The 22779-nt window shown below is 41.4% G+C and overlaps 1 protein-coding gene across 1 annotated transcript in view; it reads right to left on the reverse strand.

The window, feature by feature from the left end:
• The window catches only part of LOC145355956 (citron Rho-interacting kinase-like), a 180815-nt gene that overhangs the window by 21923 nt on the left and 136113 nt on the right, over positions 1 to 22779 (reverse strand). The window contains exons 32-41 of the mRNA XM_080208469.1: positions 21888 to 22052; positions 21182 to 21319; positions 17636 to 17816; positions 13646 to 13737; positions 11775 to 11876; positions 10285 to 10454; positions 10086 to 10130; positions 9010 to 9090; positions 702 to 837; positions 324 to 463 (exon numbers count right to left, since the gene is read on the reverse strand). Coding sequence (XP_080064595.1) covers positions 324 to 463; positions 702 to 837; positions 9010 to 9090; positions 10086 to 10130; positions 10285 to 10454; positions 11775 to 11876; positions 13646 to 13737; positions 17636 to 17816; positions 21182 to 21319; positions 21888 to 22052 — 1250 coding nt within the window. The remainder of the gene's footprint in view (positions 1 to 323; positions 464 to 701; positions 838 to 9009; positions 9091 to 10085; positions 10131 to 10284; positions 10455 to 11774; positions 11877 to 13645; positions 13738 to 17635; positions 17817 to 21181; positions 21320 to 21887; positions 22053 to 22779) is intronic.

The raw sequence follows: 22779 nt of genomic DNA on the forward strand, positions 1-22779 counted from the left end.
GCTGTAAACATACTCCAGATCCTAACTAAGGGTGAAACAATTGCTTTCTCCAAAACTAAAAAAAAAATCATTTCCTAATGTCAACATTTAACAGTCAATTTAAATGTTCAGGTAAATGCCTCACTGTCAACACAGGAAACAGCTGATGGCACACATCCTTATTTATGTAGTCAGGTAATTCTTGCAACCACCCATGCATTGACTCATACATTAAGATGACTGTAAACCTTGAAGGGGATTACAGAATCTCACAGCAAACTCTCCATCAAGGTTAAAATAGATACTTAAAAATAAAACGTATTAAGAGTTGCAGTGATGCTCACTTTCCCTGCTGCAAACAAGTGACATCCTTTTAAGCTGTCAAAGACTGTAGGTACCAGCTCCGGTTGACCTGGCAAGTGGGACTGAGCTAATGACTGTTTCACCTTCTTAACGTCCACCAGACAGAGGGTTCGTTCCTCTCCTGTCAAACAGACAAATGAAATTAGCTGCGATAATGCCCTTGCTGTACGAGAGGTATATAATGAGAAACTTCACAAGTACAAATATAGAAAAGTCTGGTGAATAAAATTAAAAACATTCAAAGACAAAGCTTATCGGGTGGAACTGCTTTTAGACATTTGGCACAATACTGAGTTTCTGAAGGTATTCACCATGCTGTTTTATTGCTGGTTAACATATTGAAACAAATCCATAATAACCTGCAATCATGACGAGTCGCTCAAGCTCCTTTAGGATGTGAAGCTGGAACACTGACCCCGTTCCAGGGATGTGAACCAAAGAGTTCTTCACAACATTCAATGAATATAGACCTTCCTCTGCCCCAACCAGAACAATCTGTGGATACATAAAATCATCTCCCTCAAATAAAGACATAAATATATTCTCCAATAACTTACTTAATTATGTACCAATTGTAAGTACTTGATAAGAACATATCCCAAACCTAACCTGTTTTCTCCCTCCTGAAACAAAAAATTATGCATACAGTCAACAATAATTGGAATTTATATAGTACAAAGAACAAAGAACAGTACAGCACAGGAAACAGGCCCTTCGGCCCTACAAGCCTGCGCCGCCCATTTTCACACTCACTGAGTGCCTAATTCAGGTCTTTCGTCGATCATCGACGATTTTTGTATACCTCTAGTGGAACTCCACAATAAAGGAGGTGCAAATTTAGGAAATTATACGTACGCCAGATTAAGGGAGACCCAATTCAGGACAATTTATTGATACCAATCAACCTAAGTACCTTTTATGTAATAAAATATTTCAAAAGCTTGTAGCAAAATTTGACACAAATTTGACATAAGAGGACATTAGTCCAAATGACCTAAAGAATAGTGTAACTGACACTGGTCATAGAAATCATAGAAATCCTACAGTGCAGAAAGAGGCTATTTGGCCCTTTGAGTCTGCACCGACCACAATTCCACCCAGGCCCTACCCCCATATCCCTACATATTTACCCGTTAATCCCTCTAACCTATGCGCCTCAGGACACAAGGGCAATTTTTAGCGTGGCCAATCAACTTCATCCACACATCTTTGGATTGTGGGAGGAAACCGGAGCACCTGGAGGAAACCCACGCAGACACGAAGAGAATGTGTAAACTCCACACAGGTAATGACCCAAGCTGGGAACTGAACCCAGGTCCCTGGAGCTGTGAAGCAGCAGTGCTAACCACTGTGCTACCACGCCGCCCAATTGGCAGAGCAATTAAAATGGGAATGCTCAAGAAGTCAAAATTGGCACAAAAGCAGCTTGGATTTATATAACGCCTTTCACAAACACAGGACAGGCCAAAGAGCTTTACGATCAATGATGTATTTTTTCTGAAGTATAATCACTGCAATATAGGAAATATGGCATAGGTGAACTCCAGAAGTTGTTAATTCCTATTTGGTGCAAGAGAGTGAAGAGAATTGTGGCCAAACTATGGCTTACATGAGAAATTGTGAATAATATCAGATTCAAGGAAGAAGCACACAAATTGGCAAGAAAAAGCAATAGGCTTCAGGTTTGGGAGCAGTTTAAAATTCAAAGGAGGATCAAGGGCTCGATTAAGAAGGGAAAAATAGAAAATGAAAGTAAGCTAGCAGGGACATAAAACTGACTGTAAAAGTTTCTACAGGTACATTAAAAGAGAAAAAAATTGATAAAACACACGCAGGTCCCTTACAGTCAGAAACGGGAGAATTCATAATGGAGAATAAAGAAATGGCCGAGGAATTAGATTCATACTTGAGTCTTCACAAAAGGAAGAGATGAATAATGTACTTGAAATACTGAGAGAAACAAGTTTTAGTGAGGAGCTGAAGGAAATCAGTATTAGTTGAGGAACGGTTCTGGGCAAATTGATGGCATTGAAGGTGGACAAATCTCCAGGTCCTGATAACCTTCATCCCAGAGTACTTAAGTGGCACTGGAAATAGTACATCCATTAGTGGTTATTTTCCAAACTTCTTTCGATTCTGTTCCTACAGATTGGAAGGTAGGAAATGTAAGCCTGCTATTCAAAAAGGGAGGGAAAGAGAAAACAGGGACTATAGACCAGTGAGCCTCACATCGATACTGGGGAAGTTGCCAGAGTCTATTATCAAGGATTTCATAACTTTGTTTGGAAGGCAGTGGTATAATCAGACAAAGTCAGTGTGGATTTACAAAGGGGAATATATTGGATTTTTGAGGATATAACTAGTGGAGCTTACCGAGGAAAAGCAGTGGATGTGGTTTTTGCAGGAGGCTTTCGACAAGGTCTCACAACAGACTACTACGTAACGTTAAAGCACATGGAATTGCAGGTAATGTCTTGAGCTGGATAGAAAGCTGGTTAGCAGATAAGAAACAAAGAATTGGCATAAATGAGTCTTTTTCTGATTGGCAGTGACTAGTGGGCTTCACAGGGATCTGTGCTAGGACCCTAACTGTTCACATTATATGTGCATATTAATAATTTGGAAGAGGGAACTAAATGCATTATCTCCAAATTTGCAGGTGATTCAAAGTTGAGTGGGAGGGTGAGCTGTGAGGAGAATGCAGAGATGCTTCAGTGTGACTTGGACAATGATGAGTGTGTGGCATGTGCATGGCAATATAATGTGGATAAATGGGAGGTCACCCACTTTGGGAGCAATAATAGGAAGACAGATTATTACTTGAATGGGTCTAAACTGAGAGAGGTGGAGACTCAGCAAGACCTTGATGTCCTTGTGCACCAGTTGCTGAAAGTAAGCATGCAGGTACAGCAGGCAGTAAAGAAGGCAAGTGGTATTTTGGCCTTCATAGTGAGAAGATTTGAGTACAGGAAGGGGGATGTTTTGCTGCAATTGTATAGGGCATTGGTGAGGTCACACCTATGCCATTTTGGTGTCCTTATCTGAGGAAGGATGTCCTTGTTATAGAGGGAATACCGCGAAGGTTTACCAGGTTGATTCCTGGGATGGCAGGTCTGTCATACGAGGAGAGACTAAATAGGTTAGGATTATGTTCATTGGAGTTTAGAAGAGAGAGAGAGGGATCTCATTAGAAACTTATAAAAATCTACCAAGGTGAGACAGGGTAGATTCAAAAAGACTGTTTCCCATAGTGGGGGAGTACAGAATTAGGGGTCATAGCTTGAGGATAAGTAGTAAACCTTTCAGAACTGAGGTGAAGAGAAATTTCTTCACTCACAGGATGGTGAATGTGTGAAATTCATTACCATAGAAAGTGTGGAGGCCAAAGTGTTGTCTGATTTCAAGAAAAAAAGTTATAGCTCTTGGGGCTAAAGGGATCAAGTGTTATGGGGGGAGGGTAGGGGGAACAGGATATTGAATTTGATGAGCAGGCTGAAAGAGCCAAATGGCCTACTCCTGCTTCTAGTTTCTATAATTTGTAAATGGCAAGCTCCCACAAACAGCAACTGATAATGATCAGACAATCTGTTTTATAATATTAATGGAGGATAAATATTGGACAGGACACTGAAGAGTGGGGGGTTGGGGGTGGTGTTGAAGGGGGTAATAGAATGGGTAAGTCTGCTAATGATATTACAATGTATGGTAATAAGGTTCCCAACTTTTCAAGGCGGGAACTTCATTATGGCATTGGGAGGGAAAGGGGACAATAGAGCAGGGAAATCCTGCCAGTGCAAAAGCTGTTTGGGGCCTGCTGTTGGATTCTCCACCCCCACTGTCATTCTAGCCTGCTGAAAACAGGAGCAGAAAATGTCCCCAGTGTCCCATCCGAAACATGGCACCTCAACCAGTGCAACACCACCTCAGCACTGCATGCCAAAGTACTAAAACATGGTGGCAGAGCACTATTGGTGAGAATACACGGCCTCATTTCTCTTATCTTTAAGGGGAACATACCAGGAGATCTCACAGAGGCTGCAATCATGACTAAGTTCAAGAAAGGTGACAAGTCTGACTGCAGTAACTACAGAGGAAATTCCGTGCCATCAACCACTGGGAAGGTCATTGCAAGAATCGTCTTAAATTGTCCTCTCCCTGTGGCTGAAGAGTTCCTCCCAGAATGCCAATGCAGATTCCACCCAATAAGAAGCACAAAGGACATGATCTGCATCACGCAACAACTCCAAGAGAAATGCAGGAAATAGCATCAAACCTTGTACTTGGCCTTCTTTGACCTCACAAAGGCCTTCAACATTATCATCAGCCAAAAGTTTATCATCAATGGCATGCAAGCCATGATCCTGACCAATGGATCCACCACAAACTCAATTCACATTCGGATCGGGGTCAAGCAAGGCTGCGTCATTGCACTGGCATTCTTCTCGATCTTCCTTGCTGCAATGTTCCATTTTACCCTCAGCAAGCTACCTGCTGGAGTGGAGTTAAACAACAGGAATCTGTTCAACCTCCTGCAGGCCAGATCCAAAGTTATCCTAACCTCTGTCATTGAACAGCATTATGCAAATGATTCATGCAGCTACACACACTCAGAGGCTGAGCTCCAATCCATCATCAACACTTCCATTGAGGAGTACAAAAGCATGGGGCTTACACTAAACAAAACATCTGTAAGACACATGTCCTCTGCCAACCTGCCCTGCAACCCCCTCTCCCCCCGGTCATCAAAATCCTCAAAGACAATGTGGTCTACTTTCTGTACCTTGGGAGCCTGCTGTTAACAAGGGCAGACATTGTTAGTGGGGTCTAGTGGAATACACCACAGGGTTCTAAAAGAGATAGCGAGGAAATTGTGGAGGCATTGGTGGTGATCTTTCAGCAATTACTGGAGGCAGGGAGCGTACCACAGGACTGGAAAGTAACTAATATAACACTGTTGCTTAAGAAGGGAGGGAAACAGCAGATAGGAAATTATAGGCTGGTTAGCCTGACTTTGGTCATTGACAAGATTTTAGAGTCCATTATTAAAGATCAGAATGCAGAGTACTTGAAAGTGTATGATAAAATAGGATTGAGTCAGCATAGCTTCGTCAAGGGGATGTCATGTCTGACAAATCTGTCAGTTCTTTGAGGAGGTAACAAGGAAGTTAGAAAGAGAAGCAGTGGATGTGATTTATTTAGATTTCCAAAAGGTCTTTGACAAAGTGCTACATAGAAGACTGTTAAATAAGTTAAGAGCCCATGGTGTTAATGGCAAGATCCTGGCATGCTTGGAGGATTAGTTGACTGGCAGAAGGCAGAGTGTGGGGACAAAGAAGTCTTCTTCAGATTGGCAGCCAGTGACTAGTGGTGTGCCTCAGGGGTCAGTGGTGGGACTACAACTTTTCACAATATACATTAATAATTTAGAAGAAGGAACTGAGGGCACTGTTGCTAAGCTTGCAGATGATACAAAGATATGTAGAAGGACAGGTAATATTGAGGAACCGGGGGGCTGCAGAAAAACTTGGACAGGTTAGGAGAATGGGCAAAAAAGTGGCAGATGGAATACAATGTGGAAAAGTGTGAAGTTATGCATTTTGGAAGGAGGAATGAAGGCATAGACTATTTTCTAAATGGGGAAACGCTTAGGAAATCAGAAACACAAAGGAACTTCAGAGTCCTTGTTCAAGATTCTCCTAAGGTTAATGGGCAGGTTCAGTCAGCAGTTAGGAAGGCAAATGCAATGTTGGCATGTATTCTATCCCTCTCGACATGCAAGAGCAGAGATGTACTTCTGAGGCTGTATAAGGCTCTGGTCAGACCCCATTTGGAGTATTGTGAGCAGTTTTGGATCCCATATCTAAGGAAGGATGTGCTGGCATTGGAAAGGGTCCAGAGGAGGTTCACAAGAATGATCCCAGGAATGAAGAGCTTGTTGAATGAGGAACAGTTGAGCACTCTGAGTTTGTACTTGTTGGGAGTTTAGAAGGATGGAGGGGGGAATCTTATTAAAAAACTTACAGGATACTGCAAGGATAGAGTGGACGTGGAGAGGATGCTTCTACTGGTAGGGAAAACTAGAACCAGAGGGCACAACCTCAGGCTAAAGTGATGATCCTTCAAAATAGAGATGAGGAGGAATTTCTTCAGCCAGAGACTGGTAAATCTGTGGAACTCCTTACCGCAGAAGGCAGTGGAGGCCAGGTCATTGAGTGTCTCGAAGACAGGGATAGATAGGTTCTTGATTGATATGGGGGTCAGGAGTTATGGGGAAAAGGCAGGGGAATGGGGATGAGAAAAATATCAGCCATGATTGAATGCCAGAACAGACTTGATGGCTGAGTGACCTAATTCTGCTCCTATATCTTATGGTTCCTCAGATCCAGCACCAAGCTCATGATCTACAGAGCAGTAATGATAACCGGTCTCCTGTATGGTTCATAAACGTGGACTATGTACAGCAGGCACCTCAAAGCTCTGGAAAAGTACTACCAGTACTGCTTCTGTAAGATCCTTAGGCCAACATCCCCAGCATCGAAGTATTGACCACAAAGGATCAGCTCCACTGGACAGGCTACACCGTCCACATGCCTGACACGAGACTCCTGAAACAAGTACTTAGAGCTCTGACGTGGCAAGCTAGCCCTAGAGGAAACACTTAAAGAGGACCCTCCTTGAAAAACATATTAACCACTTGAAAAAGTGCAATGTCCTCACCGATGTTGCCAATCTCTGGCCCAAGATTGCCTGAGATGAATGACAAGCATCCTGGAGGGAGCTGACCTCAGTTTTTTCATCGACAACAAGCTGAAGCCATACATTGACAGTGAAAGGAGCGCGTGGCATCCTGAGCACATCATCCACCTGCTCCTCCAACCACTATCTTCCCCACCTGTGATAGAGACTGTGAGTCACACCTTGGACTCCTCAGTCACCTGAGAACTCATTTTTAGGGTGGAAGCAAGTTATCCTCAACCCAAAAGGATTTCCTAAGACAAGGGACACTTCAAAAGCATTTCATTTGCTATAGGATGTTTAGGGACATCCAGAAGTTGTGAAGGGTGCAATATAACTAAGTTGTTTTCCTTTTGTTTTTGCAGCAAATAGGTTAAGACAAGGGCAAAGTTAGGTGATGTTAAAATGGAAACTGGCAATCTTAGTGATAGTGCGAAAATGTGGTAGGAAGATCAGAAGAACATAAGAAATAGGAGCAGGAGTAGGCCATCTAGCCCTTCGAGCCTGCCCCGCCATTCAATAAGATCATGGCTGATCTGTCGCGGCTCAGTTCCACATTCCCGCCCTCTCCCCATAACCCTTAATCCCCTCTCTTATCAAAAACCCATCAACCCGCATCTTAAAAATATTTAGCGAGGTAGCCTCCACCACTTCAACGGGCAGAGAATTCCAGAGATTCACCACCCTTTGAGTGAAGAAGTTCCTCCTCAACTCCGTTCTAAACCGCCCCCCCTTTATCTTGAGGCTGTGCCCCCTAGTCCTACTATCCTTTCTGAGCGGGAAGAGTCTCTCCACCTCTATCCTATCCACCCCGTTAGCAAGGCTGTGAACAGTCAACTTAGCCTCGGGTAGTTGCTAGTGAGGAAAGCTTATGACTGGCAATGAAGACAATGGTTTCTGTCTTCCCAGTATTTAGCTGGAGGATCTCTCTGCTGATCTGATACTGGATGTGGAACAGTCTGATAGAAACAAACAATGGAAAGAGGTGGAGGTGGGGTAGAGCTGACTGTTGTCATCAAAGGGCAGCACGTAAATGGAAAATTTTAGCAGGTGAAAGATAGATCCATGGAGAGTATCCAAGGTGTCTGAGAAATCTGGAATGTGGGTGATTCACTGGTTGCAAATTGATAGATAATAGATCCAGGCAAGAGCAGTCCCATGAGTTGTAGACAGTGGAGAGATGTTAGATCAGAATTCTGCAATCAGCTATTTGGTGAGGCTGTAGATAGGTCACAAAGAATGAGGAGGGATAGTGTACTCTTGCTGCAGTTATATAGGATGCCTTTTGTGACTTTTACCATTTGGTTACAAGAAAGGGCAGAAGCTTGATTTGAGGAACGCAAACCCAAAATTTTGAGAAAGATGGAGTTGGATTTGGAAGGCACCACTAAAGTCAATGAACCTGGAGAGATGGGGAAAGTTGGAGAAGGGGCAGTAGTTTGTAAAGATGGGATGGTCAAACTTTTTTTTTGAGGAAAAGGGTGATGACGGCAGACTTAAAGGAGAGGGGATCACTATCAGAGAAGAGACCATTAATAATAATTTACACGGCAGCCCTGTTGTTGCATTGTTCACCTATATGATCTCTGTAATCATAACAGCAAGCTTGTCCACCTTCAATCCCATCAATTTCCCCAAAACCATTTCTTTACTAATACTGATTTCCTTCAGCTCCTCACCAAAACTTGTTTTTCTCACAACTTCGGGTGCATTGTTCAAGCTTTTCCCACCTCATCCCAAAATAAAACCAACCTACAGTATTTATCTAATCAGATTTCTGTTGAGGAGATATACCTCAAGTTTCTATTTAACCACATCTTCTGATAGACAAGGTCTGCCTATATTTCTACCGTGTAACTGTCCACAAGAAGAGAGAGAATGGACCATGCACCAGCCACGGGAAGAATCTATTTACAGTACTTCCCGCCATACCTGCTCAGTGAGTGGCAGAGTGCAGTTTATGTCCAAACGGTCATCTCCCTCCAATTTCAGTAACGAATTTCCCAATAACTTCTGTAGGAATGAAAAGTAACATATGAGTGTGGGTGCACAAACACATACATTATTAACAGAATTTGTGCAATTCTTTGGGAAAATACTTCTTTGTAAAATATAACGAGGGGGAGGGGGAAGAGGAACAAAGAATATAAATCACAGAAGTCATTAGCTGCTCTTACACAGGTATAGTCCATACAAACCTAGAAACGCAACTTATAATTATAGGCAAGGATTGCATTCTTCCTAAATTAATCACTCGACAGTTCAGACAGAAGGAAATTCGGGCAAACCAACAACAAGAGAATCTGGAGGATAGAGGTTATTTTGCATTAGATGCAGCAAGCAATGGTTAGCATGTCTTAGGAAACAAGCATTACGACAAACGTAAAAGCACCTGGTTAGAAACTCTGAAGCTCTTTCAAAGTTGCAATGAGCAAAAATGACCTTCTTCTACACAGCAAGATTCCCAGATTTTAAAAGGCTTTAACAGTTAGTGAAGTGCTTAAAAAACACCACTCCAGTACAATGCATATTAGCTTATTTCTGACTTAAGTTTAAATGACTGTGTAATAATGAGTGCCTGTAGGCTATAATCTAAAACAACATCTTCTTTGTGGGGAGATAGGAAAATGAATATTGAGATCACTACAAAAAAGAGATAGGTGAATTGGACCAAGGGTCTGTGTTCCACCCTCCACCACTAATGTTGGAGACACTCTTGCCGTTCTTTGCCATGACTCCAGGATTCCTTTTGGTTCTGGCTGCAAAACCTTATGCTTTCTCCTGGCTCTCATGGTTTGCTGCTTTACTACCACTTTAAGTCATACGAGAGACAGGTTCAACAAGAGAAGAATTTCAGAAATGCCTGCAAAGCAAGAAGTTTAAGATTTGCATCAGTGAATGAACACTGGCTTGGTTGATGTGCCTCAAAAAAGATAAAAGTCAGAACTGTGCAATAGGCTGTGCAGCGGCAAGCAGGGCAGGCACAATAAACTGTGCAAACACTTTACCTTCACCAACCGGGCAAGATTGTCTTCTCTCTGGGCCACCTCAGCCTATTGTACATTGACACAGGGGTCATTCCAGGGTTACAGAACATGCTCAGTTAGGTACATAAACAACCAATGGCAAAACAAGTCAAATCACTAGATCATAGTTAAATGTGAAAATCAAGAAAACATGAACAAATGCTATCTGCTGAATTCTTACCGCAGCTGTCTCTGCTTTTTCACATGACCTGCGCCCGCAAGCCACAACAGACTCTAACACGTTGACCCAACGCTGTTTGTCTGGGAAGCTTGGAGCAAGCATGTAGAGTGTCTGACCAGGCCAGCATGTCGTGTGCGGCTGAGACTCCAACTTCAGTATGTAAGGCACATCTACAGAAGGGGGAGAAATTTGAACATGAGGGGAAAAAAAAAACAAAAAAAGCAGTATCAAAGTAAACTGATTCTTTAGAATACAGTAAAGCATTATTGGGAAGATTCATGGAAACACAGTCAACTTAAGACATTTAATAGCATCATACATTTAGCACCAACTTTAGGGTGCTCCTTTTAGACCATTCTACCAAGGAGGTGAACAAGTTATATTTCCTACCTTGTTGAGTGACCTATATACATTAGCTGTCACATTTCCTACATAACAACAAATTTGTGCATAGCGAGCTCCCTCCCTTAAACAGCCATATAATAATGGCCAGGTGATGTGTTTTTGGGGCACTGATTATGAGTAAATATCAGCTAGGAAATGGTGATAACAAAATCACTCTTCTTCAAAATGGTGCCATGGGATCATTTACACCCATATGAAAGGGCAAATTGAAGAGTCTGTCTTGAATTTTGTGCTCAAGTCCTGGAGAAAACTTGAACCCACAACCTTCAAACTCAAGAGTGCAACCAACAGAGTGACAGCGGACATGCATGTTTTCTCATCAGCACTTTCCAGGAACCAATTCAGAAGACTGAATCTCTGAAATTCAGTATGACATATATTCAAAACAGATCTACAAAATCCTCTGGAATAAAACAAAACAACACATCAATTCATACAGCATTTGGTAAACGCAAGAGGAATGGTCCAAATACAGGCTTTATCGCTCTTGCACACCAATAAGAAATTCACCTTTGAGAGCTTTTGCACCCGATATTTTGCCTTAATCACCACTAAAACCTAAACTTGCACACTCTTCAATGCTAAAACTTTCCCCTCCACCTGAGATAAAAGTTCAATGATTCAATCAACTTTTTCAACTTACACAAGGAAGGGTTAAAATCATGCTCTTTTATTTTACGTCTAAAGGACAAATATTTTCTTATTTATAAATATCAAGTTGAACTGGTCTCAGTGTATTTAGCATCACCGTGACTCTAAGCAAGAGGTTACTGCTCAAAGAGGATCAAAGTTTTGACTTAGCTGCTAAAACAAAAAGTAACAACCTATTCTTCTGCTATTTTTATACAAGCATCTTGCTTCAAACAAATTTCTCCTATAACATTTTTTCTGAAATCTAGATCCTGTTTTGAAGAAAATGCAGGGATAAACACTACTGCTTGGCACAATCTGGGGCATAACCATTCCGAAGAATACTTCTTTAACTTATTCTCAGATCCTGAGTTTATTGAATATTTTATCAGAAAACATCAGTTATATTCTTGATTTAATTGGGCTTATTTTCCTCAGTCACAGCACTGTCTTACCTGTCTTGGCAGTGTTTACAAGTTCAGAGGCTCCAACAGCTCCATGAATTGTGACATCTCCATCAGGCAGGCATAGCTCAAACTCATCAATTGGTCTTTGTCCTGTTAGAAGGGAAGAAGGAAACACTATGCTAATTAATTTAAACTTGATTACTGATAGTAGCCCTGCCTGAGGGAAACACATTATTCAGTGTGCACAAAATCATGACTCTCACTTTTATTCAGAATCACAAAAAATGTGAAACTACATATCTCTCTCAGCCAATTAATGGACAAGGAAGTTAGCTGCTACCAGCTAGCAATCCACTAGACTGACTTTCTTGCAAGTCATCATCATCACTTACAATACTTGAGACAGCAAACAAAATTCTGTATGACTGTTCCATTTAGTTTGGCAGTATAAAGTCAACCAGCTGGGAGATTTTAATTTGTTGCTGTTTCTCGTCAGGCCTGACCAACTTTTACTGTTTTGTACTCATCAATGCTATTTGCCCTGAAATTGAACGATACATATCCAACTCTCTCACTCTGTCACATCTGATACTAAAATCTTGGTACAGTAACACCATGGATCGGAAAATTCATACCTGGCATCTTCAACAGTCATCCTTGACAACCACTTTCTCTTTAGCAATCAAGCTCCATGTTATTAAAATTAAGCATCAGATTTATCCTGTAGGTTCTATAAACTTTGATGTACAATTGCCAGATTTCCTAAAGCACAAGTTCAATTATTGTCCACACTTTTCTCTGAACACATCCTCAATAATCTTGTTAAAGAATCAACCACAATGGAATCATTCTGTTTGACCAATTCTATCATCTCAATTCTATTAAGGCTTTTGCATTAAATGGCATTCCTTTCACCCATTTTAAAAGCTTTGTCCCAAGCATTCTCCTGAATCTTATTCCCAATACAGTTTGAATTCTTTCTGAAAATTTGTTGCGCCTCCTTATTAGAAGAGAGATTCCCAATACACATCAAACTACTTTTAAATCAATATTGCATGGAAGATGTTCTTAATCCTCAAATTTAAAACATTAAAAACTCTGGACTAATCCACGATCATTGGTAAGTACGCTTTTCAGAATAACTGCAGCTATACATTATGCATTTCTTTGCCTTGGAACATCTCATTGTTGCCTCGGACATTACCAAAACCTTAACATAACCGGGCTGAAACTGTTCAAAGTGCCCCAAAGCTCACTACATTTAGGGATAAGTATACTTCATCTCCACTCCATCACAAACAGCAACAACATAAACAGAAAACAGAATAGGTTCAACATCCAGAACAAGGCAAATCTCAAAGCTCAGGCCTCTCTTGACGTCACTCTTTTTCACTGCCGCAACATGGCTAAATCCACCAACTGCCGCAGAAGCATAACGTGGTGAATATTTTGTTCATTTGTGGAGCATGGACGACAAAGATTAGTTAGCACTTATTGCCCATCCTTAGTTGCCCTTGGAGGGCAATTGAGAGTCAACCACATTGCTGTGGATCTGAAGTCACATGTAGGCCAGATGAGGAAGGGCGGCAGATTTTCTTCCCTAAAGGACATTAGTGAACCAGATGGGTTTTTACAAAAATCAGCAATGGTTTCATGGTCATCGGTAGACCTTTAATTCCAGACTTTTTTTATTGAATTTAAATTCCACCATCTGCCTTGGTGGGATTTGAACCCAGGTCCCCAGAACATTAGCTGATTTTCTGGATTCATAATTAGCAAAAATACCACTCGGCCATTACTACTTTAGATTCTTCCTCTATAGAAGCCCCATGAGGAACCAGAGGATTAGGTAATGCAGGGCCCAGGTTTGGAATCAGATTAACATGTCTGAAATATTACTGAAAACATTCAATACTTACCATCTATCGAATCATTTTCATAAAGGAGAACTTTTGATCCTTCCAGGATAATGTATTTCCGCTCCCAACCCTGTTGCCCTCGCTTCCCATTTCTGACAAAATGAAAAGACCATAATAAGGTGATAGGAGATAGCATAATAGCTACACACTTAGGCAATGTTTAAAACCAGCAAACCAACAAATACTCCAAGATGCTGGAGCTAAGAGCATTGATCAAAGCTCACCTGGAGCCATTTTCAAGGTAAGACTAAATCTTCAGGAACTCCTCCCAAACACATTCCCACAGAGAAGCATGATCAGATGATTATGTCAAGGACCCATTTGAAATCTTTAGCAGAGGAGAATTTCAGTGAAATGGCTTGTAGTATAGGGAAGAAAGATAGTGACATTTGTTGAACCAGTTTTGCAACTTTTGTGCTAACACACAGTCAACCCAGTTCTCTGAGAGCTTCTCATTTCTTACCACATTCTGAAATGTAGAATAACTCCCTCAAGACAAGAGGCTGAGGACGGTACCCTATTACCTAAAAACACCTCATTACCAAAGGCACTAATGATGAGCTATTTAATCACATGAACTAGGATGACATCAAGTTAAATTCCTGATCTTGATGTGAGAGCCAATCTAAGCTGGGAGCTGGTAAGAAAAGCGAAGAGACAAAAACACCACAGGTGATCATAGCCTAGAAAAAGATGAAAGAAGAAATCACTGACTCCCTACATTGGAAGGAATATATATGTAGACGCCAGGAGCAGACATGGTCATATCTGGATGGGAGCCCAATGATTAAACAGCCTTCCAACAGTGTCCAAGTTTTAATGGGAAGGAACTACAACTTGGACAAGGTGTCAGTGGAACCTAGTTGTGCATTTATCAACAGCTTCAGAAGAAGAAAAAGGTGGGGGTGGTACAGAATTCAGAGAGAAATCTGGGTATAGGAAAGAATGCAATAAAGTAGGATACAAACATCAGCTGCAGTTGCCTTGAATACAGTGTGTCATTACATAGAAATCAGTACGTAAGCATACACTAACAGCTGCTAAAATGATACTAATGATCTAGAACTAGCAGGTCTCTTTAATAGGCGAAAACACAAATATTGAAATCAATTTTTAAACGCCTATTTATTACAATCCTCTTATAGTTACAGCAGAAGACAGGCGTGATGAGGTCTCTCTGGCCAAGGTACAGTAGGTCAGTAGAAAAAAAAGGAGAAAAACTGAACTATTGCATCCAAAATTATTTGTTTATAAACAATTGTCCTGTCACTCACATTAGAGCCCCTCCTCTTCCCCATCTAATTGTATGAAGCAAATGTTGAACAGTTTTAAATCATAATAGTTTGAATCAGTTTGTCTCAGCCCCCTGCTCAGATCATGAAAAATACAAAATCCAAGTAAAACTGGAAGTTGTTGCTCAACATGGCATTGAATGATATGTGCAAATTGCTGAATTTAGCACATTTTTAAAAAAGGTATGCTGAACATTCAGATACAGACCAGCAGATTCAAACCCAGTTACAAAATGACAGAGATGCTCAGGAAGAACACAAATTTCATTGTGCCCATTATAAATAAATTATTACAACATGACTTGTCCATAACTTGCTATCATGCAACAACAGAACTTAGTGAAATTATGAAGGTTCATTTTTACATTCACTAGTACAAAATTGCTTGTAAATATTTACACTTGTTGCAGATAAGCTACATAGTGCTGCTAGCAAGACTAATGTGTCAAAATGTCATTTCACTCTCTTTACCTGCATTCCTCATTGCTTTATAAAATTCCTTTAATGCTCTAATCTGATCAGTTATGTTTTTGCATCTCCTGTCAAAATGTGTAATTGGGCTGCAGTGCCAAGGGCTGATGCTCCAGCAGGTTGCAAATACATAGCTTTGGAGCTGTTTTTTGTGCAAATGACGCAAATTTGCCAATTCCTAGTACCCTCTTCTTTCTGAGCTTCTTCTCTAACCAGTATCCCAAGTTATTTTTACACATGCAGGAAGAGACAGTATAATTTCTGCAGTAGCAGTGGGTTGGGCCTCCTGTCATATCACTGGACCCCTGTGATGAATAGCAGCTCAGAACAAAAATGAAAGGAGGAAAAAAAAAATTGACGTAGTCATGGAGAGTGCACATGAACAAAATATGTAGAGATTATGAAGTAGAATTTTTGTTTCAAGCACTCCCAGGACAGTCCAATTATTTTGTATAAGCCCATCCATACATTATGGTGTTTTTGACAGCTCAGAAAAACTTCACTTTTTGTGTTTCAAGACCTCAAGTAGGGCTCAAACCAATAGCCTCTGACTCAAGTGATTCATATTGATATCCAGCAGATAGTCAGCACCAACTGGAATGTTTATAATGGATTCATGCCAAAATAAATTAAATTGGATCCACTATGTGTAAGCAAGGGTGTCAAACAGTAAGGACATTTGGTTGCCAAGGTGCCATCCTTGCAATCTTCCTTTACTTTCAAATAAGGATAGCACAGATGATTGTCTTAGATCGAAAGTGTTATGGCCTCTGCTTGGGAAGTGTACACTGACCCACACAATCTGGTGTCAGTGATCAATTGAACAAATGTGGAGTGGAATACAGGAACAGAAGCAGATCCATTCAGCCCTATGGCGTTTTTCATTCATCTGGAGGTATGAGACCATGCCCAATGGATAGCCAGATAGAGGACATTACTGATCCCCCTGCACTTTGGAAGATACAGCAATGCGATAATGCTGTTACGTGGGAAAGATAACGAGATAGTTGGCTCTGAACAATGTGTCAGTCATCAGCCAAATACATTGGTGTATGGCAAATTCAGCTATATTACAGATGGGCCCTGAGGGAATTGAGAAGATGCCAAGGGCAAAAAATTGAGGATGGCGATACTTGGTGATGGAGATTGTCTGAGGATCTGTTTGCATCAGGCGGCTCTTAACTGTTTCTGATGAACCTGAAGCAGTTAATACATTGCCAGATAATTGTGTTTGGGGATATAAAGTCGCTGGAGTAATAAGATATAAGCAGTTCACCTCTGGGTGTCATTAGATCTTTCTGGTGTTCCTTGCTCATTCTTCTTCCAATAACCTCAAGGAGAGGGAAGCAATATTCATAATGTTAAAATGCAGCATCACAATTGGAGCTGAGAACCTTCAATTATGTCTAACAGGCAAATCTGCTGCTGTCTCAAGATTCAAGGAATCTTTGAAATTAAAAGCGTGCATACCAAAACCCACATTTACATGGACTACATCCATGTAATAAAGCTGTTTCCATGTTGTGGGGTCGCCAAGATTCAAACAAAAAGAAGAAAGGGAAAGGCAAGAGAAAAAAAAATGTAAAAGAATCAAAAATAGGGATATCAAAAGGAACAAGTGAATGAGAGCCATGAGAGAAAAGGGAGAACCACAGAATCCCCTATAGTGCAAAGAGAGGCCATCCGGCCCATTGGGTCTGCACTGATCCTCTGAAAGAACTCCCCACCTAGGATCTCCCTTCCATCTTATCCCCATAACCCTGCACATTTACATTGGCTAATCCACCTAACCTACACATCTTTGGGGACTAAGGGGCAATCCTTCTAAACTGCACATTGGGACCGTGGGAGGAAACCCATGTAGGCACAGAGAGAACGTGCAAACTCCGCACAGACAATCACCCAAGATTGGAATCAAACCCAGGTCCCTGGCGCTGTGAAGCAGCAATGCTAATGACTGTGCCTCTCCTAGAAAAAGCAAAGAGGAAACAAAATACAGAGGAAGACAAAGAATTACTGATTTGAAACAGCAGACAGAATGAGAGAGATGCAAACATACTATTTTTGTCTGTGAGCAAAGTCATGTGATATCAAATAGTATATTCACATTTTCCAAGGGAAGAAATTTTTCCAAATCTTACATTCAGCTGCAATTTATTAAACAGTTCCTTCGTAAAAATCCACTTTAGTTCATGTTAGGGACTCTGCTGCATTAGAGAATATTCACCTGGGAACCTTCATCCAGCCTTCCAGGCGCAAACTGGCTGCTGGATCCTTTAGCTGCAAGCCAGGCGAGTTCATTTTGTCACGGCAAAATGCTTTTGTGAAGTGTGTAGCATATTCTACAGGGAGGCCACATGTTGCTGGTAGGCAAGAGGAGCATTTAGGATGGCACATCACTTGGCATTCTAGACAAAATACAAACACATTTATTAATGCAGATTAATAGGTTCCACGACAAGCCCAGCAATACTCACGGGGTTGAGTTCAGTCCTATAAATTCTTTTTCTCAAGTTCTCCCAAACGAGAGCCTTGCCAGTGACATGACCACCATCCGATTTCTTAAACTTCTTAACCATGAGTCCCTAGTAGCAGAGAGTGGATAATCCATTCCTAAGCTATAGACAACATTGTTTGATCACCAAGAGGTATGTTAGATTAGCCTCGTAGAGACTCTGGAACAAGTGAAGAGGCTCCTGACTTCTCTTAGCTAGTTAACAGAATTTCATTGATGAAGAATTACAAACGTGTCTCTGTACTCCATAGACATTGCAATGTCCTGAGGAGGCAAAGGAGAAAACTGGAAAAACACAAACACAAGGGTTTGGGAACAGATTTACAAATATATCTCAAGTTATAGATGGAGTTTATTGCCAGAGAAACAAAGGAAATAAATACTCTTAGTGCTGCCCATAAAAAGTTCATCTAACTGAATTATTCTCTGCTGCTGTAAAATTTCTGAACAGGCAGCTACCCATTATTGTCCACGTTGGCTGCAAGGCTCGAACTATTTCTGCATTAAACATAGTTCTGATCCTCATATAGATCAAACTCCCATCAACATTATTTTTATAAGCAAATGCTGAGATTTGAAACAATAACATAAGACACCTGAAAAACTCAGCAGGTCTGGTAGCATCTGTAGGGAAAGAAAACAGAGTTAATGTTTTGAGTCCATTTTGCTCTTCCAAACATTATTTTTAGATAAGTCTTGGCCCATTCATTTCTAAATGAATAAAGCTGATGAGGGGTGGCATGGTGGTTAGCACTGCTGCCTCAGTGCCAGGGACCCAGGTTCAATTCCCACTTAGGTCACTGTCCACGTGGGGTTTGCATATTCTCCCTGTGTCTGCGTCAGTTTCCTCCAGGTGCTCTGGTTTCCTCCGACAGTACAAAGATGTGTGGGTTAAATGGATTGACCGTGCTAAATTGCCCCTTCGCATCGGGGGGTGGGGGGGGGGGGGGAGGAGGAGGATTAGCTAGGGTAAACGTATGGGGTTATGGAGATAGGGTCTGTAGTCAGTGTAGACTCAACGGGCTGAATGGCCTCCTTCTGCACAGTAGGATTCTATGATTTACTCTACTTATGATTTAAAGCAATGCTCCAAATCTATACAGTAATCCTATGATGCAGCACCATATTGTATGAGAGGACATCAATGAGCAGAAATTTAGAGAGAAGCTCTAAATTTTGAAACTAACTTTGTGGGTCAGTAACACGTTTACTGCCACATAAAATCAAGATTTCAAAGTGAACTCTTCTACTCCCTCACTGACATCACTTCTTGCTGAGAATAATTAAAAACAACCTGCATTTTTACGCCATGCTTATCGTAATGGCTCAGATTTCCAAGTCTCCAGATCGTTGGGAGACTGGACACGCAATCAAAGAAGCATGTTGGGATCAAGTGGAAGTCCCAACATGTTGTTCTCAGGAGGAAACTGCCCCGAAAGTTTGAACTTCCAAAGGCCAACTCCTCTACTATCTGGGGCCCTCCAGGAATCCGATTCTCAGCTGGAGTCAGAAACTTCAACTAGTTCCACAGGACTTACTGTAATAGCTGCCCAAAAAATGTTAGATACAAAATTTCTGGGTGACTGCTAGACTGGTCCACCAATCGCTTGCAATGATCCAACGGCTTGACTTCCCCCAGACCTTCCAATCATTCCAACTATCCACCCCCACCTCCCCGCCCCCGCAACTTCCCACACCAGACCCGACTATCCCAAACCACCCAGTTACCCCCCCATCTGATCTGACAACCTTTCCTGACACTACCCACATCCTACAATGCTGTCCATTCACCTACATTCACATTGAATCTTTAAATTTACTATATGGCAGCTAGGGGCATGCCTGGTCTTTGCACCAGCGCAGTAAGAAGTCTCAAAACACCAGGTTAAAGTCCAATAGGTTTGTTTATAGCAAATGTCACTAGCTTTCATGGCTTTGCCCCTTCGCCAATGCGACAGTACTGCGATGGAATTCCCTGAAGGATGCAGCACTCCACATTTCTGGAGGAGCTGGCTCAGAATACCTGGCAAGAAATGCAGAACAACCTCTAGGTGCAGAAACGTTTCAAGTTGAATTTTGAAGATCCAAGCCGCTAAAATGTTCTAAAAAGCATCATCAAACAATGCCACATAAAAAGAAATAGTTTGACAGATAACCATAGGTGTTTAAAGGGGTAAATTTCAAAGAGTGTTGTATAAGAGAGGTGGATGGAGGGTACAGTAAGAAGTCTCACAACACCAGGTTAAAGTCCAACAAGGTTATTTGATAATAAACCCACAAGCTTTTGTCAGGTGACGAAGGGGCAAACTCCGAAAGCTTGTGGGTTTACTATCAAATAAACTTGTTAGACTTTAAACAAGTGTTGTGAGACTTCTTACTGTATTTACCCCAGTCCAGTGCCAGCATCTCCACATTATAGATGGAGTGTGCCAGAGCAGCTTAGGGAGGGATTTCCTGAGCTTAGTGCTCAGGCAGCCGAAGGGACAGTTACCAGTGGCACAGTGACTGAAACAGAAGGAGGTATAAGATGCCAGAATAGAAGAAGCACAGAGATTTTGATGAGTCTTAGGGTTGGTAGTGATTACAAAGATAAGGAGGGGCAATATCATGGAGGGATTTGAAAACCAGGATGACAGCTCTAAAATCAAGGCCTTTCCCGTCTCCGACCAATATACCTCAGGATGGTGAGTAATGGTACAAGTTTCAGAGGGCAGCAGAGTTTTGGCTGAGTTCAGGTTGGGAGGGTAGGCAGAAAAGCATTGGAACAGTCATGTTTGCAGTGCCAATGGGGAAACAGATTGGAACAGAACAAGTATTGGAAATGGATTACAACAGCACAGTACTATTTTTCTAATCCAGTCTCACTGAGGATTCAAGATGGTAAATTTATGATTAGATAGAAAAATGAGTTGGGAAACAGTGGGTGGGATTTTCTGGTTCCCATGCAGCATGTTGTCAGGCAGTGAAAGTGGCTTGCGATTGGTCACAGATAGGATTGTCCAGTCCTAACAATGTCTATGGTGTTTTGTCCAGCCCAACCGCAAACCTGTCACAGGGGATCACTTTCGATGGGGCTGGAAGATTCCACCGATGGAAGGGTCTGGAATATCCCACTCTGAAACTGATCGCACTCTAATGTGTAACAAGTTAATCTGAACTTTAAAATTTTCTTGAAAAACAAAATTTGGATTGTTTCATGTAAATTACAGAGAAACAATTCAGTCTATCAGCTTAAGAGTTTCTGTTTTCACTCCTCACCTGCACATTTTGCTGCTTGACGACCAAAATGCACAGTATCCAAGCAAACAGCACACTTTGTGGCCCTCATATTCAGGCCCACTGTGAAGCGATGGGGAATGTTGTGGTGCATACGTTCCTTCAATTGCCGACCAAAGTCTGGGAGATAAAATGCAAATGAGAAATATGACCATGGTTATTTTGGGGGCAGTTAATTTCTATGGTGCTTGTTGATACTTCTCTCTCTCACACACACACACACACACACACACACACACACACACACACACACACACACACAGCAACCTCACCTCAGAATACACCATCTTTTCAAGCTAGACAGAAACATTCTGTTTGCATTCCTTGCCACTTTGTGCTAATGCTGTGGAATTCCAAGCAACATTTTAACACTTTCTAATTTTAGCCGTAGCATTATTGTAGGCGCAATGAAATATTCATGCTACTTTCACATGATTACATCCTTAGAGGTCGAGAATCCCTGGCAAAACAACTATCTGGAATTTACACTTTGCTTCTCATTACAGTTGGAGCACCAGTATTTTGCATAATGTATCCTGCACCTCACTTGCTGAAGCATCCCAATATCATATGCTGAATTTGTATTTAACACGTGCTTCAAGTACATTCTGGTATTTCAGTAAGCTTCCTCAAGATTGCATTTTAATTGGCATTATAATTGCATAATTTTTGATCAGAACTCCCTTACCCTCTGGAGTGGAAGAGTCCTTTCTGTGGCTAGAGGGAGGAGCCAGTAGGGTGGTGGGATTTGGTTGGTGCTCTGGGGACTGGACAATGGCAGACATAATGATCTGGTGCCTGGCTGTGGCTGGTGTAGACTGTGGCTGATGATCCACTGTTTTTAGATGAGCAGCTACAGGGAACAACATAGGAGGGAGTTAATGTGATGAGTTTCAGACAGTCAATACTAATTACTAACAACATTAATTGACAAAGATGGGATCATTAGCAACAGGGCAATTTTAAACGCTGAAATAGATAGATGATAATGAAGGCAGATTATTTATTCCTATCATCATCCACATACCAACTGTTATTATTGTTGTGCACAAAATGAAGCTTGCAACCATGACTACTGTAAAACCAGATTAACCAATATTGTGAAGTGCTTTGAGACGCCTGATAACATGAAAAGCATTATGCAGACGCAAGTCTTTTTTTTAAATAAGCCAAAAACACATGCATCTCTGCAAAACATTCTAAGCAAAATTGCTTAAGTATTAGGATTACTCCAGAAATCTTGCATATTGAATCAAAAGTTTTTGTTTTAAATAAAGCCCCATTGAGTGGCACAGCAAACTGAAAACGAGAAGCACCTTACATATCTGATGAGCAGAGGGCATTTTCCTCACTATTCTTCACTTATGATGTACAATTAGAAATTCACTGACGTTGGAAATTTCTCTGGTAGCGAGTTCACACCCCACATACCCCAAAGCCAACAGACTGCCACCTCTTCCACTCTTTATTAATGTTTTGTGTGAACTGCTCTATTGGCTTTTAGATACCAGACTCTGAGGGTTCCTTATCAGACTTGGCAAGCAAAGATAAATCAGCTATTAGCACAAGCTGAGGATAAC

Source organism: Carcharhinus amblyrhynchos, chromosome 20, assembly GCF_965287045.1.
Source record: "Carcharhinus amblyrhynchos chromosome 20, sCarAmb.v2.hapA, whole genome shotgun sequence".
Taxonomy (NCBI): Eukaryota; Metazoa; Chordata; class Chondrichthyes; order Carcharhiniformes; family Carcharhinidae; genus Carcharhinus; species Carcharhinus amblyrhynchos.